Raw genomic sequence first — 24148 nt, 5'->3', positions numbered from 1 at the left:
AAACCCTCAGTCCCAGTCCTGAGTGGCAAGGAGTCATAAAGCAAAATTCAGCATTCAAAAGAGGGGCGGGTTGTTGTTTTTAAAAAGTGTGGATTTTCCTAGGGAGTGGAGGGCAGACAGAAATCACTACTGATACTGAGATGATGCTATCTATTATGTTCTACATCAAGGTGTCATTATTGGAATGCTGATTTTTATCCTAGCAAAATTTTAAGGCTTTAGCAAGCTCAACAGTTTGCATCAATGCAGACACAGAGTAGAGAATTTGGTATTAGGTTTGTAGTTTAGTTCTTTTCTGAGAATTGCAAATATTGATGCTTTTGACCCCCAGTGGTTCCCAGTCTTGAGTTCCCAGGTGGTGTTGGACTATAACTCCCATCATTTCCAACCATTGGCCATGTTTCCATAGGATGATGGGAATTGGAGTAAAACAACACCTGGAGCCCCAAAGCTGGGAACCATTGTCTTTATTTACCAATAAAAATACCTCTTAAGTGGTGATGTTCTTTAAGCTCACTAATATACCCACAATTCTTGAGTAACATTAGTGATCTGGAAAAGAATGGGTATTGGGTAAAGTTGGAGAGGCAGCACATTCAGAGGGTGGGAATAAGAGATCTGCACCCAGAGAACATCCTCCTAAGCAAACTCTCTAAAGGTGATCCCTGCTTTGGAGTAGAAATGGTATATGGATTGGTACAGTGAATCAGCCCTGCCTGATAAAATGCAGAAGGAAATTCTATTCAGAACCAGCACAGCCCTGTACAAAATGAGGTGAGCAGGTTCCAATGAATAAGTTCATGACGATATGAAGACATTTTGGAGAAGAGATTTTGTTTCCCCTTCTTTTCCCTTTCTTTGGGGATGCGCCATGACTTTCCATATGAACTCATTAATGCAAATCTTTTTTACTTAACGAAATTCTAATCTTCAAACTAAAAGTTCTGTTATAAGAACTGTTTGTTCAGTATGATGATCTATTCTGTTCACAGTTATGTTTACAGTTTTGCTGAGAAGGAAGCTTTCATTGGGACAAAGTATCACTTTTTGCTGGCAAAAAACAAATCCTCAACCCATACATCAAGTTCCAGAAAATCTTCAAACACATGATTCATTGTTGCTGGAACTTGTTAATGGTAGATGGAAGATTCATGAAATCTTATCACAATATTGTTAATACTTTCCCCCTCTTATATTTATAAGCTTCAGAATGCTCCAAGATAACAGTATCCTTCATGATTATATCTGTTTCAATAATGCCATTGTTAATGCTAAGTACACAAAAACAGCAAACGTTTTGTGGCACCTTAAAGGTTAACAAATTTATTCTGGGAGCCATAGTGGGATGAGATGTCAGCAAAACATGTGTTCAAACATTGATAAATACTGATATGAATTCCAGTTTTGTTTATCAGAGTTCTACAGATAATAACACTATCTGAAAAATAGTCTGCAGAAAATGTAATGAGTCAGTTGCCTATAAATGTTTAGGCAGTGAGAAAGAGGAATCTGATGATCCATGTTTTGTTTTGTTTTTTTGTAACCAAATTGCTGCTTGGCTTACCCCCCTCTAAAATACAAATCTATATTTTCAAGGACTATTTACTGGAAAACATCAATTACTATACACTCATGAGGCAAGAGCGGCAGAAACTCTGTCCATTCTAGCCCAGCGGGCTCCATCCGCAGGGAAAATAATCCCATGCCAGCAAGGGTTTGGGGAGCCCAGATAGTGCCATCCCTGGGTGGGGCAGTGCAATTCTCACCTCCCCATGCGCTTCCTGGCATGTGCACATGCCGTCCCTGGTGGGGCACTGCCAATTGCGGTACCCTTGTCACCACCACCCAATCCCCTCCTTCCTCAGCAAAGTATTGCCCCAGTGGAGCCATCTCTCCTTGAGAGGAGCTGGGATTCATTCACCACTGCAGCCGTCACTCAACAATGGACGTGCTGTGTCTCTGCGCAGTTTGTGTCTCCTCCCCATGGAATGGTGGCACCCCGGTAAGGTAAACGGTAACCAGCGCCAACATCGCCCAAGGGCGCTCCACAAATAGCCATCCATGGAGTGGACTACTTCCACTCCGTGGACTAAAGTGTCGCCCAAACACACCCACTGAAAATGATATATGTAAGTACTCTGCTCCCTTAAAACACCACACATTCTTGTGGCACCCCAAAGACTAACACGTTTATTACAACATAAGCTTTCATGGACTACAGTCCAAGTCACCATGGTCCACAAAAACTAATTCCATAAATAAACTTGTTAGTCTTAGTTCTTTTTGCAGCAACAGGCTAACACACTACCCCTCCAGAAGTGTGTCCTTATGCATGTAGTATTGCCAACAGAACAGATATTACTGGTGGATCAAATTCTCCCTCTCCTCTGCAGCTCCCCTCCCAAAGCTGCTCCAGAGGGTTGAGGGGTCCTTCCAAGCAGATTTGGCACAATACAGGGAACCACATGGAGGAGGGAAAGAGAAACTTGCATTGTGAGAGCAAAAGGCTATTTGCATCATGTTGGATTTAGACCTACAAAGCCACATCAACACAGGCAGGATCTACACTACTGCTTTAAAGCGCTTTAAAGTGCTTTATAACAGTTTTGACAACTGTTGGGGCCCAGAACACACTGCATATACAGTTTTCAAAATGTTTTCAAAGCACTTTAAAGCAGTAGTGTAGATCCCCCTTTAGACTCTGTTTATTATATGTGGTCAGTGAAGGATTATATTGAACTCTCAAGTTCCAAGGCCCGTAGAATGACTTGTGTTGGATGGACTACAAAAGGGTTCCATTGCTAGGACAAGGGCATGGGCCCCAAGATATATAATCAAGTAGAGACAGTTCTGCAGTCAGTTAAGACACTTACCAGTGTGTTTTCTACCATGCATCTGCAGATGAGACAGTTTAAAATATCGCTTGTTGCAGCCAGGGTATACACACATGAAAGGCCGTTTCTCATTTGTCTCACCAGCTGATCTAACAATTGTAGGAGCTACTCCAGGCACTCGCCGCACATCCTATAGTGGCATAAAGAATATGGGTTTGCAATATGAAGAATATTATTTGACCAACTGGATAACTGGAAAAACTGTAGGGCATACAAAAACGACTGCTTTCAAGCTACCTTAACCTGCCAACAAAACACACACACACACCAAATATACAATAACAAGTCCTAATCCTTTTATTTATTTATGTTTGCCTTCCACAGAACGAGCTATAATGTACTGCCATTTTACAACAGTAGATGCTCAGGTAGCTGAAGAACTGGGGTTAAAATTTGGGAATAAGCAAAGTCACTTAGAGGTTTCCAGTTTAAAGACATTTTGCAGCTAGTTAGCAATTAAGTCTCAAATGTATTCTAATAAAAAGGAAATTTGTAATTCCCATTTCTTTTGATTTACCCTGTGACTGACAATGAATTTATATTGGTCTTCCATGGAAGAAAATGGTTCCTTATTAAGATTTATTACTGACACAGTGAACTGAAGCACAGCAGTGATTAGCATCAGCCAGGTAATCGATCTAGAATTATACATTTGCCCCAAAATACTCACTTGTATTCCTCTAAATACTCCATGGGTGTGTATTCTATATTGGGCCCCACAGCTGTATAACATAGGGCCTGCATGGTTATCACTTTCATACCCTGTTGCATGGCTGAAAATAGAAAAAAGACCAAATGTTGTGATTTCAGTATACTTGGTTCACAAATCTCTATAGGAAAATGTTTGCAATGCTTCTTCATTCAGTACTAAAACAGTTATAGTCCAAACATCCAGTGAAACATAGTAGAGGAAGATATCGTGGTTCTGTTTAAAACATAGATTTCAAAGAAAGAAGACAAGATTTGTCTAGCAGTTTTAAATGTGTGATTAGTGAAGAAAATTAGTGAAGATGGAGAAAAACACAGAAGAGCAAAAAAAAAAGAGAGTTAATGCTGTGCATACGTGCAAGTTATTTATCAGCTAAATGCCAAGTTGGCTATTGCTAATATCTTTGGAATGAGCAAAATGCCTCAGGTTTCACATTAAGTGCAGTGGGGTTTTGTCAGCACCTCATGACTCAGATATAACCAGATAGGTCTGAGAAAGTGATGACATTTACAAGAACAGCAGTGGTACAGCCACAGGATAGGATTACAAATCAGTGTACTAACTATTTAACCCACATATCAGCTTGGAAGATGTACTGAAGATTAACCTTTTGTAATATCAACAAACAGGGAAATCGTTACCCTGTGGAAATCAATGGTCTTTTAGACTTTCAAGAATTTTACTCAGCCAATTCTTTAAAAAAAGTATTTAGGGCTTTAAATTCAAGGTTAGAAATTTTGGGAATTCATTGATGTATATTCCATAATATGAACTTTCCCTGCATATAAATCTGTGTTTCCCAAACTTTTGATAGCTGATACCCCCCTCCAAAGATCACATCCTATATTACATTGTTCCATTGCATTGTGATAATGGGGTTTAAAAGTCTAGCACAAAGTCACCAACAATATGGAGAAGGGAAAAGGCATAAATAAAATTAATTTTTATTAATTAAAACTGGAGGCCTGCTTTAGTTATTGATAGAGCAAAAGGTTAGAGGCAGCTATGGCTTCATGGAAAATTTGCTGAAAAATCAGTATAACACTTCCATCTTAAAGACACTTTTTAGAACGAAGTACCATTGATTTTACAGGATTGTACATTTAAATGACTATGACTAGTCACAATGTTTAAACCATTAATATTTTTTCTTTACACATAATCAAAGATCCACAGAGAAAGAAGCAAAAAATCTGATTTACATCCCACATTAAAACAATTTCTTTTTATGGTACCTAGTATAATGACCATCCAATTCTGATCTTTAGTTCTTACTGTCATAATATCCTCAAATATCACTCGATCAATGGAACCCCCCTCCAAAGATCACATCCTATATAACATTGTTCCATTGCATTGTGATAATGGGGTTTAAAAGTCTAGCACAAAGTCACCAACAATATGGAGAAGGGAAAAGGCATAAATAAAAGAGACAACCTATGATTTGAAAAGGCATACAACATTAGTCAACCTTTTAGAATAAACACAGGAATAGAGATCTATCCAAAAGAATTTCCCTGCCTTTTCCAAGTTCATAAGCAGCCACATGCCTTAGTGCTAGCTACTGGAAGCACGTATGCAGGGTGTTTGCTGGTTGAGGAATTTGAATAGACCATTCAAGCAACTTGGACGCCTTATTTCAAACCCTAGAAAAGATGCATAGATCACAAAGAAACACAAATTGATACTTGAATTTTTTTAGCAAGCACTATATTTATCTGTCTGAAAGCCAAGGAAATCCTTAATAATTGGACAGAAAATGTTTTAAAATTATTAATCATAATTCTGTTTAGTTTGTATAAAACTGGTAAAATGTAGGTCTTACAGAATAAAATGTGTGATGAAAAACAGAGCAGCTTTGAGGAATCATATCAATGGGATTTAAAGAAAATCTCAGAGAATGATTAAATTCTAATCTGAAAAGTATGAAATCTTCAATTACTTTCTTACGCCATTCTTTAATTTTGTTACTTTGGCCTTGTTCATATGATTCATATATTATCGCCCTAAGTTAATAAAGATGTACTAAGCTTTTTCTACAGAACACAGAGACAAGTTAGCAAACATCAGCATGAAATATGAACACTGAGTGATTCATCATCATCAGTCCTGAATGCCTTTTTTTTAATCCTGGGGTGGGGAGAAGATTACACAGAGCAGATACAACATTAAGTTATAACTTAATAGCATTTCAAGGAACAAACTGAAATTTTAGCATGCAGACAGCCAAAAATGTGAGACACAACGAAGATACCATTTTCATTTTTTTTAACTTGAATAAAAATTTAACATGACTGTCTCTTTTTAAAATTTGTCAGAAGACTGAAAAATATTCACTACTGATTGCTATGGCAATAATACTACTATAAAGCAGAGACATTATGAAGAAGGTCTGGACTTTATTTTTAAACAGTTTAAGTATCTGTTGAGGTGTTCTCCTTGCCCAGGTTAAGTGCTACAGGCTCTGTACACAACTTGGAGTAGGGTTGGGTACCTTAAGTCCATTGATTTCAGTATTCTTAAGTATGACTGACATTGCATCCACTAGCTTAGTTCCAAAGGTGCTCTTGTGCAAGCAGATGTGCAAATGGCCCGTGCCATTTTCTCAATTTCCCCTTTCTGCTGCCACTGCAGTACTCCATCCCATTCCATCCCTTACCTATGCCCTTCTTTCTTTCTCCAACTTACAAGATGCACTTTGCGGATGCAGAGTGCTGGAGTGGGGAGGAAGAGACAGGAAAGCCCTATTGTATGAGCAATGCTCTTTTCATGCATCTTAGGATCCAAGCCATTGTTTATAGTAGCAGTCTTTAGATTTTGGCACTGAATTTAGGAGTCTGGATCCAAAATACAATTCTAATCATGTTCAGGCTTGGAGAAGTCACCAGGCAGCTCCCAGAAAATGTCATTATGGCAGGTACCTGACATTTTCTGGGGGGCAGTGTTCTAACACAATATCCCTAAAAGGATTTTTTAAGGAGAGGGGGGGGACAACTTTTTTTTATCAACTGGCGATGGAGCAAGCCCTGTAAAGTGGAAAGGGGGGCATATTGTTTGATCCCTTCAATTATGTGGTACAGCACACTAAACATAACAGTTAATCCAGTTCTGAACACTGTGAGCTGAGAATGTTTTTAAGTAATATCTGTTTAGCTCACAAAGAACTAAAACCATCTGAATAATGAAGTTTTTCTCTTGACATTATTTAAACTGCTGTAATAGTAGCGTGATACTGATTTGCCAAAAAAGTTAGTTTTTCAAAAATAATCACTGTAATCATGGGGGGGGAGGGAAACACAGTAGATGAAGAAAAGGTAGTCAGACAAATGGTTTTAATTAGACTGTATATATAATCCATAAGTAATAATCATCAAATCTAAGTTGGCAATGCTATATTGTACGCCACCATGAGTTATTAATGATATAGGGCGGGATACAAATGGTTTAAATAAATAAATAAAATAGATTTTTTTTAAAAAAAATCCTCAGCTTTTCAAGGGTCAATACAGTCTTCAATGGGATGAGAAGGAGGTGGGGAACCCTTTTGTTAACACAGAACACCACATGTAGTTCCATATCTGTGAAATCAGGACAAGTGAAACTTTGTATACGATCATATGATATTTCAACTCAACGTATTTGGAAAGGCTATGAGATATATGGCTTTATGTTCTTGCTAACCCATCATCTTTTCTATTTTATGAATACCTGACTTTAATATTTAAATGCAATTTATTATGTGTCATTTTGGAATTTTAAGAAATCGTAAAATGCCAGAGAGAGAGAGAGATTCACAGAGCTGGATGCTTTTACTTCTATTTTTCCTTCATCTGTAGCACAAAAGAAAATTAAGCTGGTAGATTAACAGAGAAATGGTGAAAAAGAACCAATACATGGAGATCTCTGAGAATAACAGGGCACTTCCCTCTATAACTCTTTATTATGCCTCTTACTGTTGCTCAACAACCATTGAGAAAGTTGCCCAGTTACTATTAGAATGTAAGCTATTGGCAAGGGCTTATTTTTCTAATTTATATAGTGCCTAAAGTAATATTATACACTTTAGCAATATAGTAGTAGCAGTCATAAATTTATGTTTGTCAAATACATAATTAATGGTTTGGTTTAATTGCCATTATTGCATAGCATCCAGTAAACATGGCATGTTACAGAATGTCATGTATATCACTTAGTCTCTGCTCATATTTATCAACAGTTCATGACTCAGAGATGATTGTTTGAACCGATTCTTGCTTCAGTGTAAAAAGGACTGTTCCGCAGATAGCAGATAGCAGCTCTGATCCAGCTGTGTGCATGTGTACCCAGCAACTGTGTAGAACAAGGGTAGGGAACTTCTGGGGGCATTAGTACATCTGGCAATTTGAGAAACAGTCCTGGGCACCACTAGAAGGTTAGGCAAAGGACAATTAACTTGCCCAAAAGAATAAGTACATGGCAGAAGTAGAATCTAAGCCCCAACATGCTAAATAGCTCCTCTGAATCCACAATTTTGAGCACCAACAGAAACCAATTTGACAGTACCTTGGAAGTGGTGCCAAGAAAGGTGTCTGGAGGCACATTGGCGCATATAGGCACCATGTTGCCTACCCTTGACTGATCAGTGCTACCACCAATTTTCTGAAAAGACCATATGTTTGCAGCCCAGCAACTAAATAGGAAATGAAATCTTGTGCACAGCACCCATTGGTATGAGCTAGCCACATGCATTCTGAAACGTATTTCCATGCACACATGTGACCTAGGTGGACTAGTAACTGCACTTCATAATTTTCCATCTCTACAGTTTGAAAAGCCTTTTTTAAAAATCTCTAAAATATGGGAAGGAAATCTTAATTGAATCATAGGGGAAGAGGACAGCAAGTTCAAAAAAGCTGTCATCTCTGGAGAAAAATAAAGACGCTACACATTTTAATGTAAAGCAAAATGCCAATGTTCATTATATACTTCAAGGAGGAGGAAAATATCTGAAACACTAAACTCCTGGGAATCCTTTATGAACAGTTCATGTATTTTAAAGATGTAAATCTTAGGAAGAGTAGCTCATGTCCATGGAAACTGAAACTGAAGGCACTGTGTATTGTAACTCTCAGCCAGAGAAAACAGATAAGTATTTTGGCTCATATTACCAACAGTGAGGCTATGTCTAGCTCTGATTTTCCACAGAACCTGCAATCTTGGCCTACACCAAAAACATTTAAATTTGCTTTACCATAGATGGGGCATCTTGATTTCATCTTCTCTTTGCTTTTTCCTCCAAAGCATCCCAGGTCACATCACTGCTAACAGTCAGCACTTACGGATGCATAAAAAAAAATTATTTTCTTCATTCCACTTTAATATTTTTGTTGAATACAAGAGGGGGGCTCACTTCACTTAGATCCCTAAAGAATATCCTCTTCCTAGCTTTAATTTCTTGGATCTCAGTCAAGGTTGATATGTTTCTTCATTTTGTAGCCTATTTTCTCCAGAACAGACAAAACAATGTCTAATATTGCAATGAGTGATATATTTAAAGGATTGGGTTTAAAGAGGAAAAGGCAGATAATGAAGGATAAGGTCGGAAATAGGCTCAAAATATCAAACATGGGGTACTTGAATTTAAAAAATCAAAACCATGTTACACAATAGATTCTTTCCTCTCTTCTTTCCTCCTTTCCTGTGAGTTCTATGTCAGATTTCTGAGGTACCCCTTGAAAGGTTGACCTGGATTGACTATCATTTTACTGCTGGCTTTTAAGCATGTGCTTGATCCTGACACAGTGGTTTGAATGAGGTGTAAGAGTACTAAATCAAGTCTATAAATATGTTGTATGGGTCACACCATAACATTCCTCTAGGCAGTAGATTGAGAGTCCCAGAATCTGTTGTATGTGCTATTTATCCCCATCTATGTTCAATCTATGGAGGATATAAAAGTCTGTTACATCCTAGAAACTGCCGGGCTTAAATTCTTTAAATTTACCAGTATGAATTAACATCATTAAGTTCTAGTCATTGCTATTGTATTGCAAAGTGCATTCCTGAAATACAGATGTGTTCCAATTTTCAGTCATCTTAGCATGGCTTTATATGTAATCATGCCCTTTATTTCTGAAGTTCTGGTACAATTGCTTAGGTAGCCAAAATGGAATCATCCATGCACAAAAGGGAGGTATCAGCAAACATGGGGGAACAGGCTTTCCCTGACTGACCAGCCACAGTTTTAGATAACATAATCTGGTTTTAAATCTTTTCTTTTCTTTTTCTTTTTATTGTTCACTGCTCAGGAATCTTGTCAGATATAGGCCCTGTTCAGAAGTTACCTTAAACCACGGTGGTTAAGACTTTTTTGTTAACAAAAAATCCTTAACCACCGTGGTTTAAGGTGTCTTCTGAACAGGGCTATATATCCATCCTGTAAGCAAACAAACAAATAAAACAACTTTAGAGGCGGGGGAACTGAGATGATCCCAATAACAGCTCAGTGAAGACTCAGTGTGTTCACTAGACATGGAATGCTGAGTGATTATTGGTGGAGGAGGGGTGGGAATGGGAAAGGGGAGTGATGGAATGGAGTATCCGAGAAGAAGGCATGGCTGACTGACAGTAATAATGAACAGAAGGACTTCAGACTGCAGCAGTGAGTGACATAATTTCTCAATCCTGCCAAAGCAGCATAAGCAGTGCATATACCATGCAGTTCTCTTGCGAACTAGCCACATAACAACAACAATAACAACAACAATAATAGTAACAATAATAAAATTTATGCCAAGCTTAGAATATTATTCTGCCTAAAGAAAAGGTGAACTGGAAAAGAAAGGTTGTCTGTTTTTTAAAGTAATTTTAAAAAGCAGTTTCTATTATGTGCAACAATGAGCTGTTTGGAGTAAGTAGCATCTTTTTAAAAAATCTCTTTAAAGATTCTGGTTTTAGTTTGAAGGTATCTGGGTTTGCAGGTGACTGGAAGCCTGTAATAGACAGGATTAAAAATGTGGATTAACAAAGTAAAATTCAATCCAGACAAGACAAGGTCCCATTCCTCAATAGACAATCTGACCCAGGTTTGGGGATATTACCTGGGTTACGATGTGTACAAATGTGCTCCCCCTTTCCTTCCCCTCCAATTTTTGTTGGCTGTTTCTTTGTGGGGAAGTTCCATTTGCTCCATTTATACAGCCAGCAGATGGTGATGCGACATTGCAGCAGTAATATGCTATCCAGTAGAAATACACCAGTTCTTTGATGGCGGTGTATATTTGTTTCTCCCTTTTCGGTGAGTTAAATCATGGCTGAATAAAGCAATAAAATGGCTGAAGAGGCACCAGAGAATCATGGCGATGTGAAAAAGACCTGCAAAATTCAGTGAATAACCGATCTTGATCGTACTACATAAGCTTCATGTGAAGGAGCCCATAGTCACTTCCTGGCTAGACTACAACAATCACTCTATGTATGGCTTCCTTTGATGAGCACTCCAAAATTTGGCTGGTGCAAAACGCAGCAGTCAGACTGTTGTAGTGGTGTGCGTTGCATGGACATATTACACCAGTCTTGTGACTGTTCTGCACTCACTGCCAGTTTATTTCCAAGCTAAGTTCAAAGTGCTGGTTGATACCTATGAAGCCCTAAATGGCTTTGGACCAGTATATCTGAAAGACTACCTGCTTCCATATGAAACTCTCTGCACCTTATGAGTCTCTGCTCTTTGTCCCAGCACCAAGTGAGACTAGATGGATGGGAACAAAGGAAAGGGCTTTCTCACTGGTAGCATTCCATTTATGGAACTCCCTCCCTAGGCAGATCAGACTAGTTCATAGAATCATAGAATAGTAGAGTTGGAAGGGGCCTATAAGGCCATTGAGTCCAACCCCCTCCTTCACTGTTTGCCTTTCAGTGAGCCATGAAGATGTTTTGCTTAGCATTTAATGACTGTGAATGAGGAGCTGATTATTGGCCTCACGGTTATATATTTTGTTGTTCTGCTTTTAAGTTCACTGTTAAAACTTTTTTTTAAAAAAAGTTTTTATTGCATACCACCTTGAGGGCCATTGGCTGAAAGCTGGTATAGAAATATTTGAATTACAACCTAATTGAACTTTGCAAACCATTATTTCTCTTCCCTTCTCTATCTACAATATGGGATAATAATATTAACCTATCTTTTCATGGGTTTTATAAAAATTACTGTATGTGGATCACTTTGAACACTAAAAGAACTTTCTAATAATGCTATTATTAGACATTCTGTATTTTGGTGAAGGCTTCCAAAATTTTGTATTTTGGTGAAGGCTTCCAGGACATGTTAGGCTTTATCTTCCACTAGAGTTCAATCCACTTCTATTTAGATTCATGTTAAATTCACTTTACTTGCATTCTATTTTTATTTAATACCTTTATTTGGAAAACTCATCACAGGGCTTCTGCATAACATGTATACACATATGCTGGATTATTTGGGAACAACTTGGGCTTGTTTTTCTTCATCCTTACAATGTCTCCCCTTGCACTGGTTGTTTTTTTAAAAAAGAACCTCTGACAATTATTTACTCTGCATGGATAGGGAGCATTCAAATATTTCTTCATCGTTCTATTAGGGCTAAATTTGAACAAATGCACAAAATATAGTCAGGAAAAACAAATAAAACCTGATCACTTCAATGAAAGGGGATGGAGAAAGATAACAAAAGATAGAACGTGCAAATTCCAACTGAGAGTTAGTTATGCACATTTAACACAATTGGTTTTAATTGGAGTAAGCATGCCTAACTCTTTGGGTTGCAGCTCAGATGTTTGAACTGTGGGGTTTCAATCTACCTATATCTGTGCACTGTCTTAAGTTGGAGTCAGGAAATTTTCCCTTCTTCAAACAAATGTTTTCAATGTGATATTACTAGATCTCTCTAAATAATACACATCTATTTTTAAAAAGCAAAATTATTCCTGTTAAACTCTGAAAAGTTGTAAGTCAAAGGAAAAAGAATAAGTTCAAAAGCAAATATAATGTTGGTGGTTTAAAACAGAGTGAATTATTTTATATTTGTCAAGATGCATTTTCTTTCAATAAACTAGATACTAATAAAGTTGTTACGTATAAACAAACGTATTTTTAACTCACACAGTGCTAAAGTTCTGATCCATCTAAGGATGCTAGACAGTATTAAATTCTATTTGTAGTGACCTTAATCTTCCCACTCTGACCAAGCTTCAGGAAAGAAAGGAGAACAGTGTCCAGAACAGCCCCCGTATCCTGTCTATAACTTCATCCAATATCTTTACTTTAGTAGCATGCAGCTTCTTCAAGAAGGACTTCCTGCTTCCAGGGTAGCAGGAAACCATTTCTAGCCAAGCAGTGATCACTTTGGAGCCTACTCCCTACAGGTGGGAGAAAACAACTGAAGGGAGGAAGCTAAGGAAAATGGGAGGGACAGCGGAAAAGCAAAGGTGAAGGATGTAAGACCTATGAGAATTCAAGGTAATAAAAAGATGTGAGAAGTGGAAAGAGTATTTAAAAAAGAGTGGAAGATTAAAATAAGAAATGTGGAAAGGGATGAAGAAAATGAAAGGTGTAGGCTGTAGCACTGTCACTGTTTGGAGCCACCATGGCTAGAACCAGGAACTTTTGATCTGTGCTCTGTTGCTCCTTTTGTTCAGTGCAAGACCTGTACATTTATCTAAAATGTGTGATCTTAAACAGTTCCCATTTCTTTTCCAATAACTAGCCCAAATGTCACCCCACCCTCCAAAAATGATTGGTCCATTGTATTTCTGGAGCATTGGCATCCCTACCTATGACACCAGTGCACCATCAACTTCAATTATGCCATTAGCAAGGCATTCGTGGGACTATCAGGCTGCAATCCTACTACACTCTTACCTGAGAGTAAGTCCCATTGATCTCAGTGGAACTTACTTCTAAGTATACAAGGTTGCAGCAGAAGTCAATGGACAGTTGAAATCAACAGGATTGCACCAATGTAAGTGAAAGTAGAATGGTTAGAAGTACTTATGAGAGCAGCATGCTTGTTCAGACATAAAAATTAGGAAAACCCACACCCAGATTGCACTCTCAAAAGACAATGCCTTAAAGGGGGGAAATAGCAACAAATGAGAAAATATTGCTCTCTTATGCCCTTTAACAGTTTAAGAAGCTCAGAATATTGAGCAAAATTTGGCTTTATTGAGCATTTACAGATACTGTGTTCTTTTAAATTTTAAAAATGCCCATTAAGTTTGATATTTTGATAACAGTTTCCTTATTCCATTTGTAATAAAAAAATTAACTTCTTCATAATTTTACATTATAAAATTGAAAAGGTTTAAAAAAAACAAAAACCTTACCCCTTAAGTGTGGATCCCAAGTTCATTTGATTCCATGTCATGCATTCAAGTTGTGAGGTCATTTGGTATAAATTGTCACTGTTATGAAAATATTTAAAGTTAGAACTAAAGTTATGTGACCCAATTCAAATAATTTGTTTTATAGAGAAGCAATATTCTTATTTTTTTAAAAAAAAACATTTCAAAAACAAATGTAAACCAATCCAAAGTCATTTATTACTTGCTAACTAATATACCCTTTTGTAAGGCTGAATTTAAGAAAGAAGAATAGTTGAAAGGAGGGAGGAAAATGATAGAGGAAAACATAACATACTTACCCACCAGAGTTTTCAAATGTCCACAAAATATTACACATACAGGATTGTATCCAATGATGTCATTCCACAAGTTCAAAGCATCTACTACTTGCAAAAGCCCTACTTTCATCCTTGTGCACATATCAAATCCAATACTTTGTTTCTGCTTGTGCAAGAACTTTCACAAGCCATTGTACAAGTCATTGTGTGTGCCACTTGTACACGCACTCACAAGTCATTAGGACTTCACTATATTATACTAGGTGCTGTTTCTGCTAGTTGTAATTCTTTCACTTGCACAAGTGCTAGTGGGACAATGCCATTCCTTGTACTTTTTCTAATAGTGTTACATTGGGCCTACAACCCTAAGATTATTTCTGTAAAGGAGAAAAAATATTACTATATGCAATTTTATTATGTAAAGATCTATAACAGCAGCTTATTGCTTTGGGGGAAGATTTTTAAGTCCTTAATGAAGACTGCATTACATAGTTAATTAACTGAAACAACTATAGGGATAAGTGATTAATGTTGCAACATAAAGTAACTTGACACAAAGAAAAAAAATGAGAGCCTGAACTTTAAACTGGGCTCAACCATGTGTGAACAAGCTATGAACTATGCAAACACAAATTCTTTCTGAAAATGGTTCTTTATTGAGAGCTTTGGCTATTGGGTGGTATAAAAATGTAATAAATAAATAAATAAATAACTTTTTATTATTATTGAAACATTCTTAGGCAACATAATCTTAATTTTATTAGTATAACAGTTCCTTTTAAGAAAATGGCAAATATTATTTAAGAAGAAAAAACTAGTTGCAAAAACAATTTACATGATTTATTTTTTCTTGGAAACTTCTAACTCCTATAAACAATAGGTTAGGAATATGACGTCTTCTTCTCCATCCCCTAGCTCAACAGGTCCGTCAGTCACAAATATATCTTAAGCACATCAGCAGATGTGGTGTCCAGGTTATCTAGGCAGATGCACACTGCATAAAGACATTATAATCATTTGGGTGGACAAATTAACACCTGAAAATACCCCATTTCTTTGGCGCTTCTAGGAAGAAAGCCTTGCAGTACAACAGCTAAGATCAACTTACTTACAAATGACAGAAGGAAGTTTTACTTCCTGTTGAAAAATACTGTTTTCTTTAGTGGATTCTCATTTGTGTGTACATCAGAGTAAGCATGGCTGGTTTTGTAAGTTTTGGGTTCTCTCAGTTTCTCATTTTTCCAATCTTAATTTTGGTTTGTACTAAGCATTGAGAATATTTTTGAATCTTGAGTTCAATTTTGCTGAAGTAAAGTTTTCATGAAAACAATGTATACATGTACAGCAGATGAAAAAGAATCATGGGACTATATTCTTATATATGACAACAGAGGCAAGATTACTATATGCACAAAGATGGAAGGGCAAAATAGTGCCCACAATAGAGGAATGGCTACTGAAGATGTTTGAGCTAGTGGAGATGGCAAAACTCATGGCAATAATGAGAGAAAAATCAATTTTAAGATTTATGACTGAATGGGAACCTTTTGTAAATTTTATGAAGGGACAAGAAAAAGATGACTTGTATATCTGTGGATTCAACCAATAATGTAGGAAATGTTAAGAAAGAAATTAGAGATTTGGATTTGACAGTGATAGAGTAAGAAAAAAACAACAACATTGTTACATATTATTGCTGGGGAGAATATTGGAAGAACATTTTGTTTTTGTGTTTTTTGTTTGTTCATTTTTGTTTTGTTTTTTGCTTTGTAATGTCTTTTATTTATTGGTGTTTGGAAATAATAAAAAGATTAAACTGCAAAAAAGAAAAAGAAAATAATGTACACATTTTTCTGTGCATTTCTTCTAGTGCATGCATTTTGTATGCAATTTTGCCTAAGATACACATTTTTGCAAACAATTTATCTGCTATAATGCATTTTTGTCATGTTTTTCACTAACATAGATCCCTATGCTTCTTTTGCCTGGAGAACTCCATTGCAAATTTTGGAGAATTGTGAATTTTTTTAAAGGATAACTGAGTTTCAATTTGCATATTGGTTTGTATGTACAAAATTATGTAAATTCACATCAAAAGCCAAACCTAACAAATTTCTCCCATATCCATAATCGAGGTAGGCAATGTAAAATTGCAGTGCGACATCAAGCTACCAAGGATTTCTACCAGCCTGCACACAGCACTGCTCTGCTATCCTGCATCAAATTGCCCATGTTCTTTGTTCTGAGAGAAACTGCTTGTGAGAAAAACCTTGGTGCGTGCTCAAGATAGCCTTCAGATAACTTACTACATATTCCAGCTTACATGAGTACATGGATAACCAAATGACTATAAATCATCTACCTACCTTTCTAAATGTAATTATAATAAAATTCACTAATATATTTTAAATCATTTTTCTCTATAGGAATCAGATTCCACTTTTAATACACACATGCATACACATAACCATAGAAATAAAGTTGAATGACTTCAGTTGCAAAGTATGTGTAATATCATTTGTCATTACCACTGAATACTATTACTCATTAGAGTGTCTGAACTGCTATTATGCGACTACAATGTCCTGCATATCAACTCAGAAATTGTTAAGACTCTCCTGCAGTTTCCCCATTTGCAACAGAAGCTCGTGCTGGTCTGTGCCACTCCATTTTGCAATTCCATGAATTCTTCCTGTAATGCTGGTGTAATTAATTCCTCCAGGGCTCTGATTTTTATTAGAAGTGCCAGACCTATGCATTTACAGCAGGAGATTTCCCTTTAACTTTATTTCATTTGACAGTTCATTTATAAGAGCCTCCTCCACAAGATACCCTTCTTTTTCTTCATTTGTTTTTTCATCAAGTAATATACTTACTCATGTTGTCACCAGCAAGAAGCCACTCAGATTACCAGGACCAGATCCTGAAAGGGTTCCCTATAACTTTAAGCGTTATGTACAATGTTGTAGTAACAGGAGAAACGATACCTGGTGTAATTTCCCCTTCTATGCAAAAACAACTGCTATGTATATAGATTTGGGGTGGGGAGAAAACCATTGCTAAAGCAAATATATATTAAGGTACAGGTTGCACTATCTCAGAGTCCTGAATCAGAGCAAAGTCCAGCATGCTGTTTCCCATAGTGACTAAACAGATGCCCCTTGGGAAGCCCACAAGTAGGCCATTAAGGAAATAGTTCTCTCTCACTCTTGCTCCCAAGTTGGGATGGATGAGAAATTCATTCAGTTTTCATTTTATGTGAACCTCCTAAGTTCACACTTTCAAACCATTATGCAAACCATATCCTTCAAAATCCATAGTTCTCTGAATTTTGCATTGAGTTCTCAAATCAAAACGTTTGCACAAAAAAGTGTATGTTAAGATAAAAAATGCTTTCATACTGCTTGCAACCATTTTTGTCCCCACCCAAATATCTCTCTTAAAGTTACCTGTTGACAGTTTAGATATTGCATGGGTGGGCCTTTTGCTGCCTTCATCAAAACCCATTACTACTTAAGTTCAAACATTTTATTTTAATCAGTCATTTAACTAAGGATAGGAATGTGACACATGTCATTTGGGCAGATTGAAGTTTCCCTTGTGGAGCCTGTTTTCCAAAGGAACAACAGTTGCTGGAGTGAGTAGGCAGCAGCCATGGAAGACAGTAGACTGGGGAGGAGAGCTCTAAAATCTATGTTTACGAAGTGCTCCTATGTGTGTCTGAATGTGAGGTGCTGCTTCATGCTACTGCATGTGAAGCGCTGCTGTGTGTCCACATGTATTTGAGTGTGATGTGCTACTGCGTGCATCTGCATGTGAAGTATTACATGTGTTCTTGTGTGAAGTGCTATATGCATGTGAGTTGTTCCCATGTGATGTGCTACTGCATGTATTTGTGTATGGTTGCATGTGACATGCTTCTGGGGATATTTGTGTGAAACATGCTGCTTTCGTATTTGCTTGTGGCATGAAGCTGCATATGTTTTCATCAGATATGCTACTGGCTGTTTTTGCACATGCATATCTTCATATGTGAAGTGCTATTTTGTGTGTTACCATGTGAAATGTTGCTGCAGGTGTTTGCATATTGTGCATTTGAGTATGTGTCTGTGCAATGTACTGCTCTGTGTTAGCATGAGATATGCTACTGTGTGTGTTTCCATGTGAAGTGCTGGTTGCAGGTGTTGATAAGTTAAGGTCAACACTTCACATACAAAAAACATGTCCAGTCTTTTTGGTGCACTGGTGAATTTGTAAGTATCATTACTCTTTTCTTAAATAAAAGAGGGTGGTTTTTTTTAAAAAAAAATCCTAGAGTCCTTTTAGCGATACAGTGTGGAGACACAGTACTCCAAATACGCCATATCAAAGAATTGTATAACAGCATTACAATACTGACAGTTTTATTTTCAATCCCTTTCAAAATGATCCCTATTCCCCACATACAATTTGCTTCACATACCCAGTTCACATTTTCATTGAGCTGTCTGTCTTCATTCTAATCCAGTTCTAATTGGTATATCTGTGAAGTTAGGATATTTTGCATCAAGATGCGTTATTTTAAACTGAGCCATTTTGTTGCCCATTAATCCAGTGGAAGGAAGTGCTTTCAAGACTGTGCACATTATGAGCAGGTCTATTTAAAGCAGTGGTGAGCAACCTGTGGCCTCCAGAAGCCTTGGCCTACAATTCCCATCATGCATCACATTGGCTATGCTGGCTAGGACTGATGGGAATTTTAGACCAAAATATTTGGAGAGCCACAAGTTTCCTACCCCTGACTTATAGCAACAGCAAAGGAAGGGTCATGGTTCAAGGAAAGAACACATGCCTAATAGAAGACAACCACTCTGTTTAACCACTCTAAGAAGCCAGTGTCATGACTAAGTGTGAGGTCCAGGAAAAGTGGAACATAACAATTCACTCACTGTCTGTTCTGAGTCATGTCAGGAACTTGGATAGTGCAGTGCAGGAAGCGATCTCTAGAGTATTATCCCAAATGGAGCCATTGCCCCAGCAAAAGATTGCAGTCAACTGAAGCCTTAAGAAAGCTGGCAGAGCCTCCTCTTTCGGTAGCTCCACCCCTACTGGATGCTGACTGTAGTTCTTAAAGGGCCAGTGTCTGTTTCTGAAGTCTCATACCCCTACATCATTGAGGGACATGAGAAGTCTGCCTGGGATGTATCTAAGAAGGTGTTGAGGTCTTCCCCTGAAGTGGGGTGACCTGTGACCCATCTGAATCCAAGTCCTCCTCAGGGTAATGCAGAGCTTCAGAACAAGGACACATGACAGATAGTTCATAATAACTAGTACTAGCTAGGAATTGCTTATTGGAAGAGAAGGGTAATCGTGCAAAGAAAGTGGAGGAGGTTGACAGTGATAGAAGTAGAAAAGAAGGAGACCAGCAGGTGTATGGTGGCAATTTAGACACTTTACTAGGGGGCGGAGGGGGAGGTCTGCCTTGCTTAAGGCTGCAATCCTTTATACACTTACCTGGGAGTAAGTCCCATTGAACACATTGGTGATTACTTCTGAGTAGACCTTCATAAGATTGCATTGTATGTGTCTTTTGTATCCGACTCAAAATAGAAAATGAATTACTCATAACATAGCCCAATGCAAATCACACAAAACAAACAAATATGATGTTAAAACATTCCCTACTGTCTATTTGCTTATATTTGACAGAATTACAATCACCTAGGACTTACTGAATTGCCACTTATCTAACTTTGCCTGTCTATGGAACTCAAATCTAAAAACCTTCTTAAAGTGCTTAAAAAGGAGCCTAGCAGAGAGCAATAAATGTGTTATGAACATGGCTAAGATAAGGCTATCAAAAAAAATTATTTATTTATTTATTTATTTATTTAAAACATTTGTATCCCACCCTATATCATTAAGATCTCAGGGCGGCATACAGATAAAAACATACAGTATAAGACTATAAATATGCACAGTTAAAAACAATACTGTGAGTATTAGGGATACTGAGTGACTCACTTTATTCAGCTAATACCCCAGAATTGTCACCTGTTGGGAACAGCTAATGGTTAAGGGATGGTTTCTGGATAGGTGGGGGATATCTCAGTATGTTTAAATGTGATATCCATTAGGACATGGAAAGGTGGCACACCTCCAGCTGAAAGTAGAGACACACAAAGACAGAAAGACAGTGTGAACACTATGAGCTGGCTGGGGGCAAAGCATCTTGGGGATTCCTGTATCTCTCTAAGTATCTAATGTAGGCATGCAGGCGTGAATGCCTTTGGCCTCACTTATATTCTGCCTTCGCATGTTTGTAAATAAAGCAAATATTATTATTATTATTATTATTATTATTATTATTATTATTATTATTTTAAAAAAGACACTCTAAGTCACTGTCTAGTGCTCTCATCCAGAGGAAACTGCTGCTTAAACTTCTCAGTGCTCAGAAACATGAGGGCTGTGATAGCAATCTTTTAAAATCTTCTTAATAGAGCTCTTGTGTGATAGGATGCACATTAAGATCCAATTTTTATTTTGGAAGTAAAATGTTGTGCAAATTCAGCATTAAAAGAAAACTCCTGAATATGCAATTCCAGGAGGTGGAGGAGGTGTGTTTGTATGGTTAATGCACAAGAATCAACTGCAGAAGAACACTGATGTAAAATGAAATGAAATACAACTGATCTGCTAGCGTGGACAAAGAGTTATTTTCAACATCATGAAAAGAACTTTGCTTCCAAAAAAAATTAAAAAGTTGTGTCTGACCATAATAATATGTGCTGTGGGTGGCAGAATATGTCCCTGACAGTGGAATCATGCACATGTCTTCTCAGAACCAAGTCCAACTAAATTCAATGGGACTTACTTTTAAATTGGCATACATAGTATCATGCTGTAAATATACTGGTGCTGGTTTCTATTTCTATTCATCATTAATGACAATAAACCAGAATAAGAACCTCAGAAATCAGAGGGCTGGTCCTTCTAATTTATGAGGAAGCAAGAAATAACTCCTTGTGGCTAGTTATCAAGGTTTCCCAGAATAATTTAAATTATTTTCTATAATGTAATATATTCAAATGTCATTTAAATTGGGCTACATCTCAAATGCATTCTTGGAACCAATAGCTGTATTCTCATATACCTGCTTTAAGGCAGTCTGAAGTGCTAGAACTAAATTGGAGAGAAGATGATTCTAATTATTTTGAACTGAATTTCCCAAATCACTGCAAAGAAACCAGTACAAAAGTCATTCTTTCCTGCAGAGATTTAAAAAGGGGTGGAGGGGGGAGACATTTGTACAGGAGGGATTAATGTCAGTTGGAGTGAAATAAAAGGAAGTTAACTTTGAGCAAAAAGAAAAAAGAAAAAAAGAACTTAAAAGGAAACCAGTAGTAGATCATAGAGAATTTGTTTTGGCCTCCACTGCAGCCTACGAGTTCTTGACCTTGGTGCAGAAAGAGCTATAATCTGAGCTGCAACTCCTCCGCTCTTAAAGCCTTTGTAAGTGTGACTCATAGTAAATTTTCAGCATTAAACATGTTTACTACATCAAACTGTATGATGCAGAAGAGTTCACAATGTCATTTTAATTGCGCCTCAACTGCTGAGCATCTAATGAGCATTAATGAACACATGCCCCAGTCCTTCTGGTACTACTGTCCCTTAAGGGTTATATAGGAGGAAGAATCTTACCAGGTTCAGCTTTTCCCCCTCACAATTCTATTATGACAGGAGAAGCTGCATCTGATGAAATTTCCCCATACGTATAACTCATGCAGCATACTCCTAAACATGTTTAGTCAGATCCACTCAGTTCAATCAGAGTTACTCCCCAGTAAGTTCACTTAGGATTGCACCCTTAAAGATACAGGAACTACTCTGGCAACTGAAGTAGGGTAAAAATGCTTTAAAAGAAACTGTTCTGGCAATAAGGAAAGCCATTTGCTAGAATTATTGTTCCATAATAAAAATAATTAGCAGTAACATCTATTCCTCCCCTAGATTTATCCTACATTATTATTTGTCTCTACATTCAAAAGCAAAAACCAAAGAAGGGTCTTAAGGGCCTATAGTTCAGAGAGAGAAACAGAGAAGGAAAAGGTGTTTGCCTTCTTGTCTCTTGCAATTTCATTTAACCAATTCTTCTAATCTTTACTTAAACATAGATCCTATTGGCTTCAACAGAGCTGACTTTCAAGTGAGTCTGAAGTGAAAATGCATGAATTTTTAAGGAATTATTGGAAACAGCTTTTAAGTCTGCAATTAAATCAAGTACTAAAATAATTGAAAGCAAGCACAAATCTTCCTTTCCTATTGCAAACAAGCTACTTCCTACCTAGACAGGAATTGTGTTAAGAGTTCCTAAGTTAAATCAGCATAATGTAGATAGAACACAGACTCTTTGTCAAGTGCACTGTTAAGAACTGCTGGGAATTTGATGTAAAAATTCATGACATAAAGGGGCACTGGACAGCAGAGCAAACTCTATAGCCAAATTTGCCAATGGTGCTGTGATCATTCATTCTTATTGTTCTGGTAACTTCAACAGGCCACAAAGCCATCCCTTTAGAACTGGCTCAGAACCTTGTTGTGTGAACTATCGATTTATCCCAGAGAGCAGGTCACCCAATTAATCAGGACAGCTGGGAAATGACTATTCCAATTATTAGAGGTAATGAGTTCATAGTAGGGAAATACCTTTTGGGGGTGCATACCCTTTCTCACTTTTGTCCTATTGAGAATAGTCTGCCTCTGAAGACTCATTGAGCCAACTGGATTACAGAAATTATCATTATTATTATTATTATTATTATTATTATTATTATTATTATTCCATCAGCGTGCATGGAGCTTTACAGAGTACAGGAGAATAGTTCCTACCCCAAGGAGCTTACAATCTAAAATTTGAAACAGGAGAAACATAGGCAGGGGAAGGAAGTGCAAGCAGAGGTAAACAAGGAAGCAATATGAGGTTGTTTCAGTTGCATGTGCTTAGACTTAGGCCTCATCTACACCAAGCAGGATATTGCACTATGAAAGCAGTATATAAGAGGCAGGAGCCGCACTATGGCTTTATAGCAGTATTGAAGTGCACTGACCACTGTTGGGGCCCATTGACACAGGCCATATACTGCTTTTCATACTGCTATATTCTGCTTGGTGTGGCTCCTGCCTTTTATATACCACTTTCATACTGCTTTCATAGTGCTATATCCTGCTTGGTGTAGATGAGGCCTTAGTTACATTGCATTCCCTTAACCATTTTGTGGTTAAGCAGCATGGTTTAGCATATTGTCTGAACCAGGCCATTGAGTCATAGTTGGAGCATGGGAACTAGGTGATTGTGCCAAAAGCTTCGAGGAAAAAGGAGGAATTTGAATGAAAAAAGAAAGGTAGCATCATGCAAGTGTTCTGGGAGACAGTTCCATGCATATGGTTTGGCAAGGTAGAAAGGCAATCTTCAGGCAGTGAAAGGTGTTGGAGGTAGAAGAGTAAACATCATGGCAGGGAGAGATGACTGAAAGCAAGGGAATGGAGCGCTTGAATGTAAAGTCAAGAAGCAAATGCTGGATTCAGAAGTAGACAGGAAACTAGTGAAGGGGTTTTAGGAAGGATGTCATGTATCAAAGCAACAAGAGAGGCGAATGATTTTGTCAGGAGAGTGCTGAATAGACATGAGGGGACCAAAGCAAAGGGGAAGGAGAAGATAGCAATAATCTAGGCAAGAGATGACCAAAGCATGGACTAGAACTTTTTGCCAAGACAAACAGAGAGTAAAGACCATATTTTCCAATGTACCTATTGCTTGCTATTTAGGTGATGCCCTTGTCAAACTATGGAACATCAGGTAGACCTTATTGATCAGAACAGTAGTTCCAAGGCATCCTCTTTTCTGTTCAGGATCTTCTGATTCA

General features: G+C 37.5%; 1 protein-coding gene across 4 annotated transcripts in view; it reads right to left on the bottom strand.

Moving 5' to 3' along the window:
• WT1 (WT1 transcription factor) overlaps positions 1-24148 on the bottom strand; it is a 51110-nt gene that overhangs the window by 7437 nt on the left and 19525 nt on the right. For 3 of the 4 annotated variants that reach the window (XM_063118777.1, XM_063118778.1, XM_063118780.1), the window contains 3 exons: positions 13945-14022; positions 3565-3667; positions 2874-3024 (listed from right to left, as the gene is read on the bottom strand). In XM_063118777.1, the coding sequence (XP_062974847.1) occupies positions 2874-3024; positions 3565-3667; positions 13945-14022 (332 nt within the window). The remainder of the gene's footprint in view (positions 1-2873; positions 3025-3564; positions 3668-13944; positions 14023-24148) is intronic. The other variant, XM_063118779.1, reaches the window with a different exon arrangement.

This window comes from Elgaria multicarinata, chromosome 2 (assembly GCF_023053635.1).
Source record: "Elgaria multicarinata webbii isolate HBS135686 ecotype San Diego chromosome 2, rElgMul1.1.pri, whole genome shotgun sequence".
NCBI lineage: Eukaryota > Metazoa > Chordata > Lepidosauria > Squamata > Anguidae > Elgaria > Elgaria multicarinata.
Note: the sequence above shows the minus strand (reverse complement) of the source record. Positions and strands in the feature narration are given on the sequence as shown.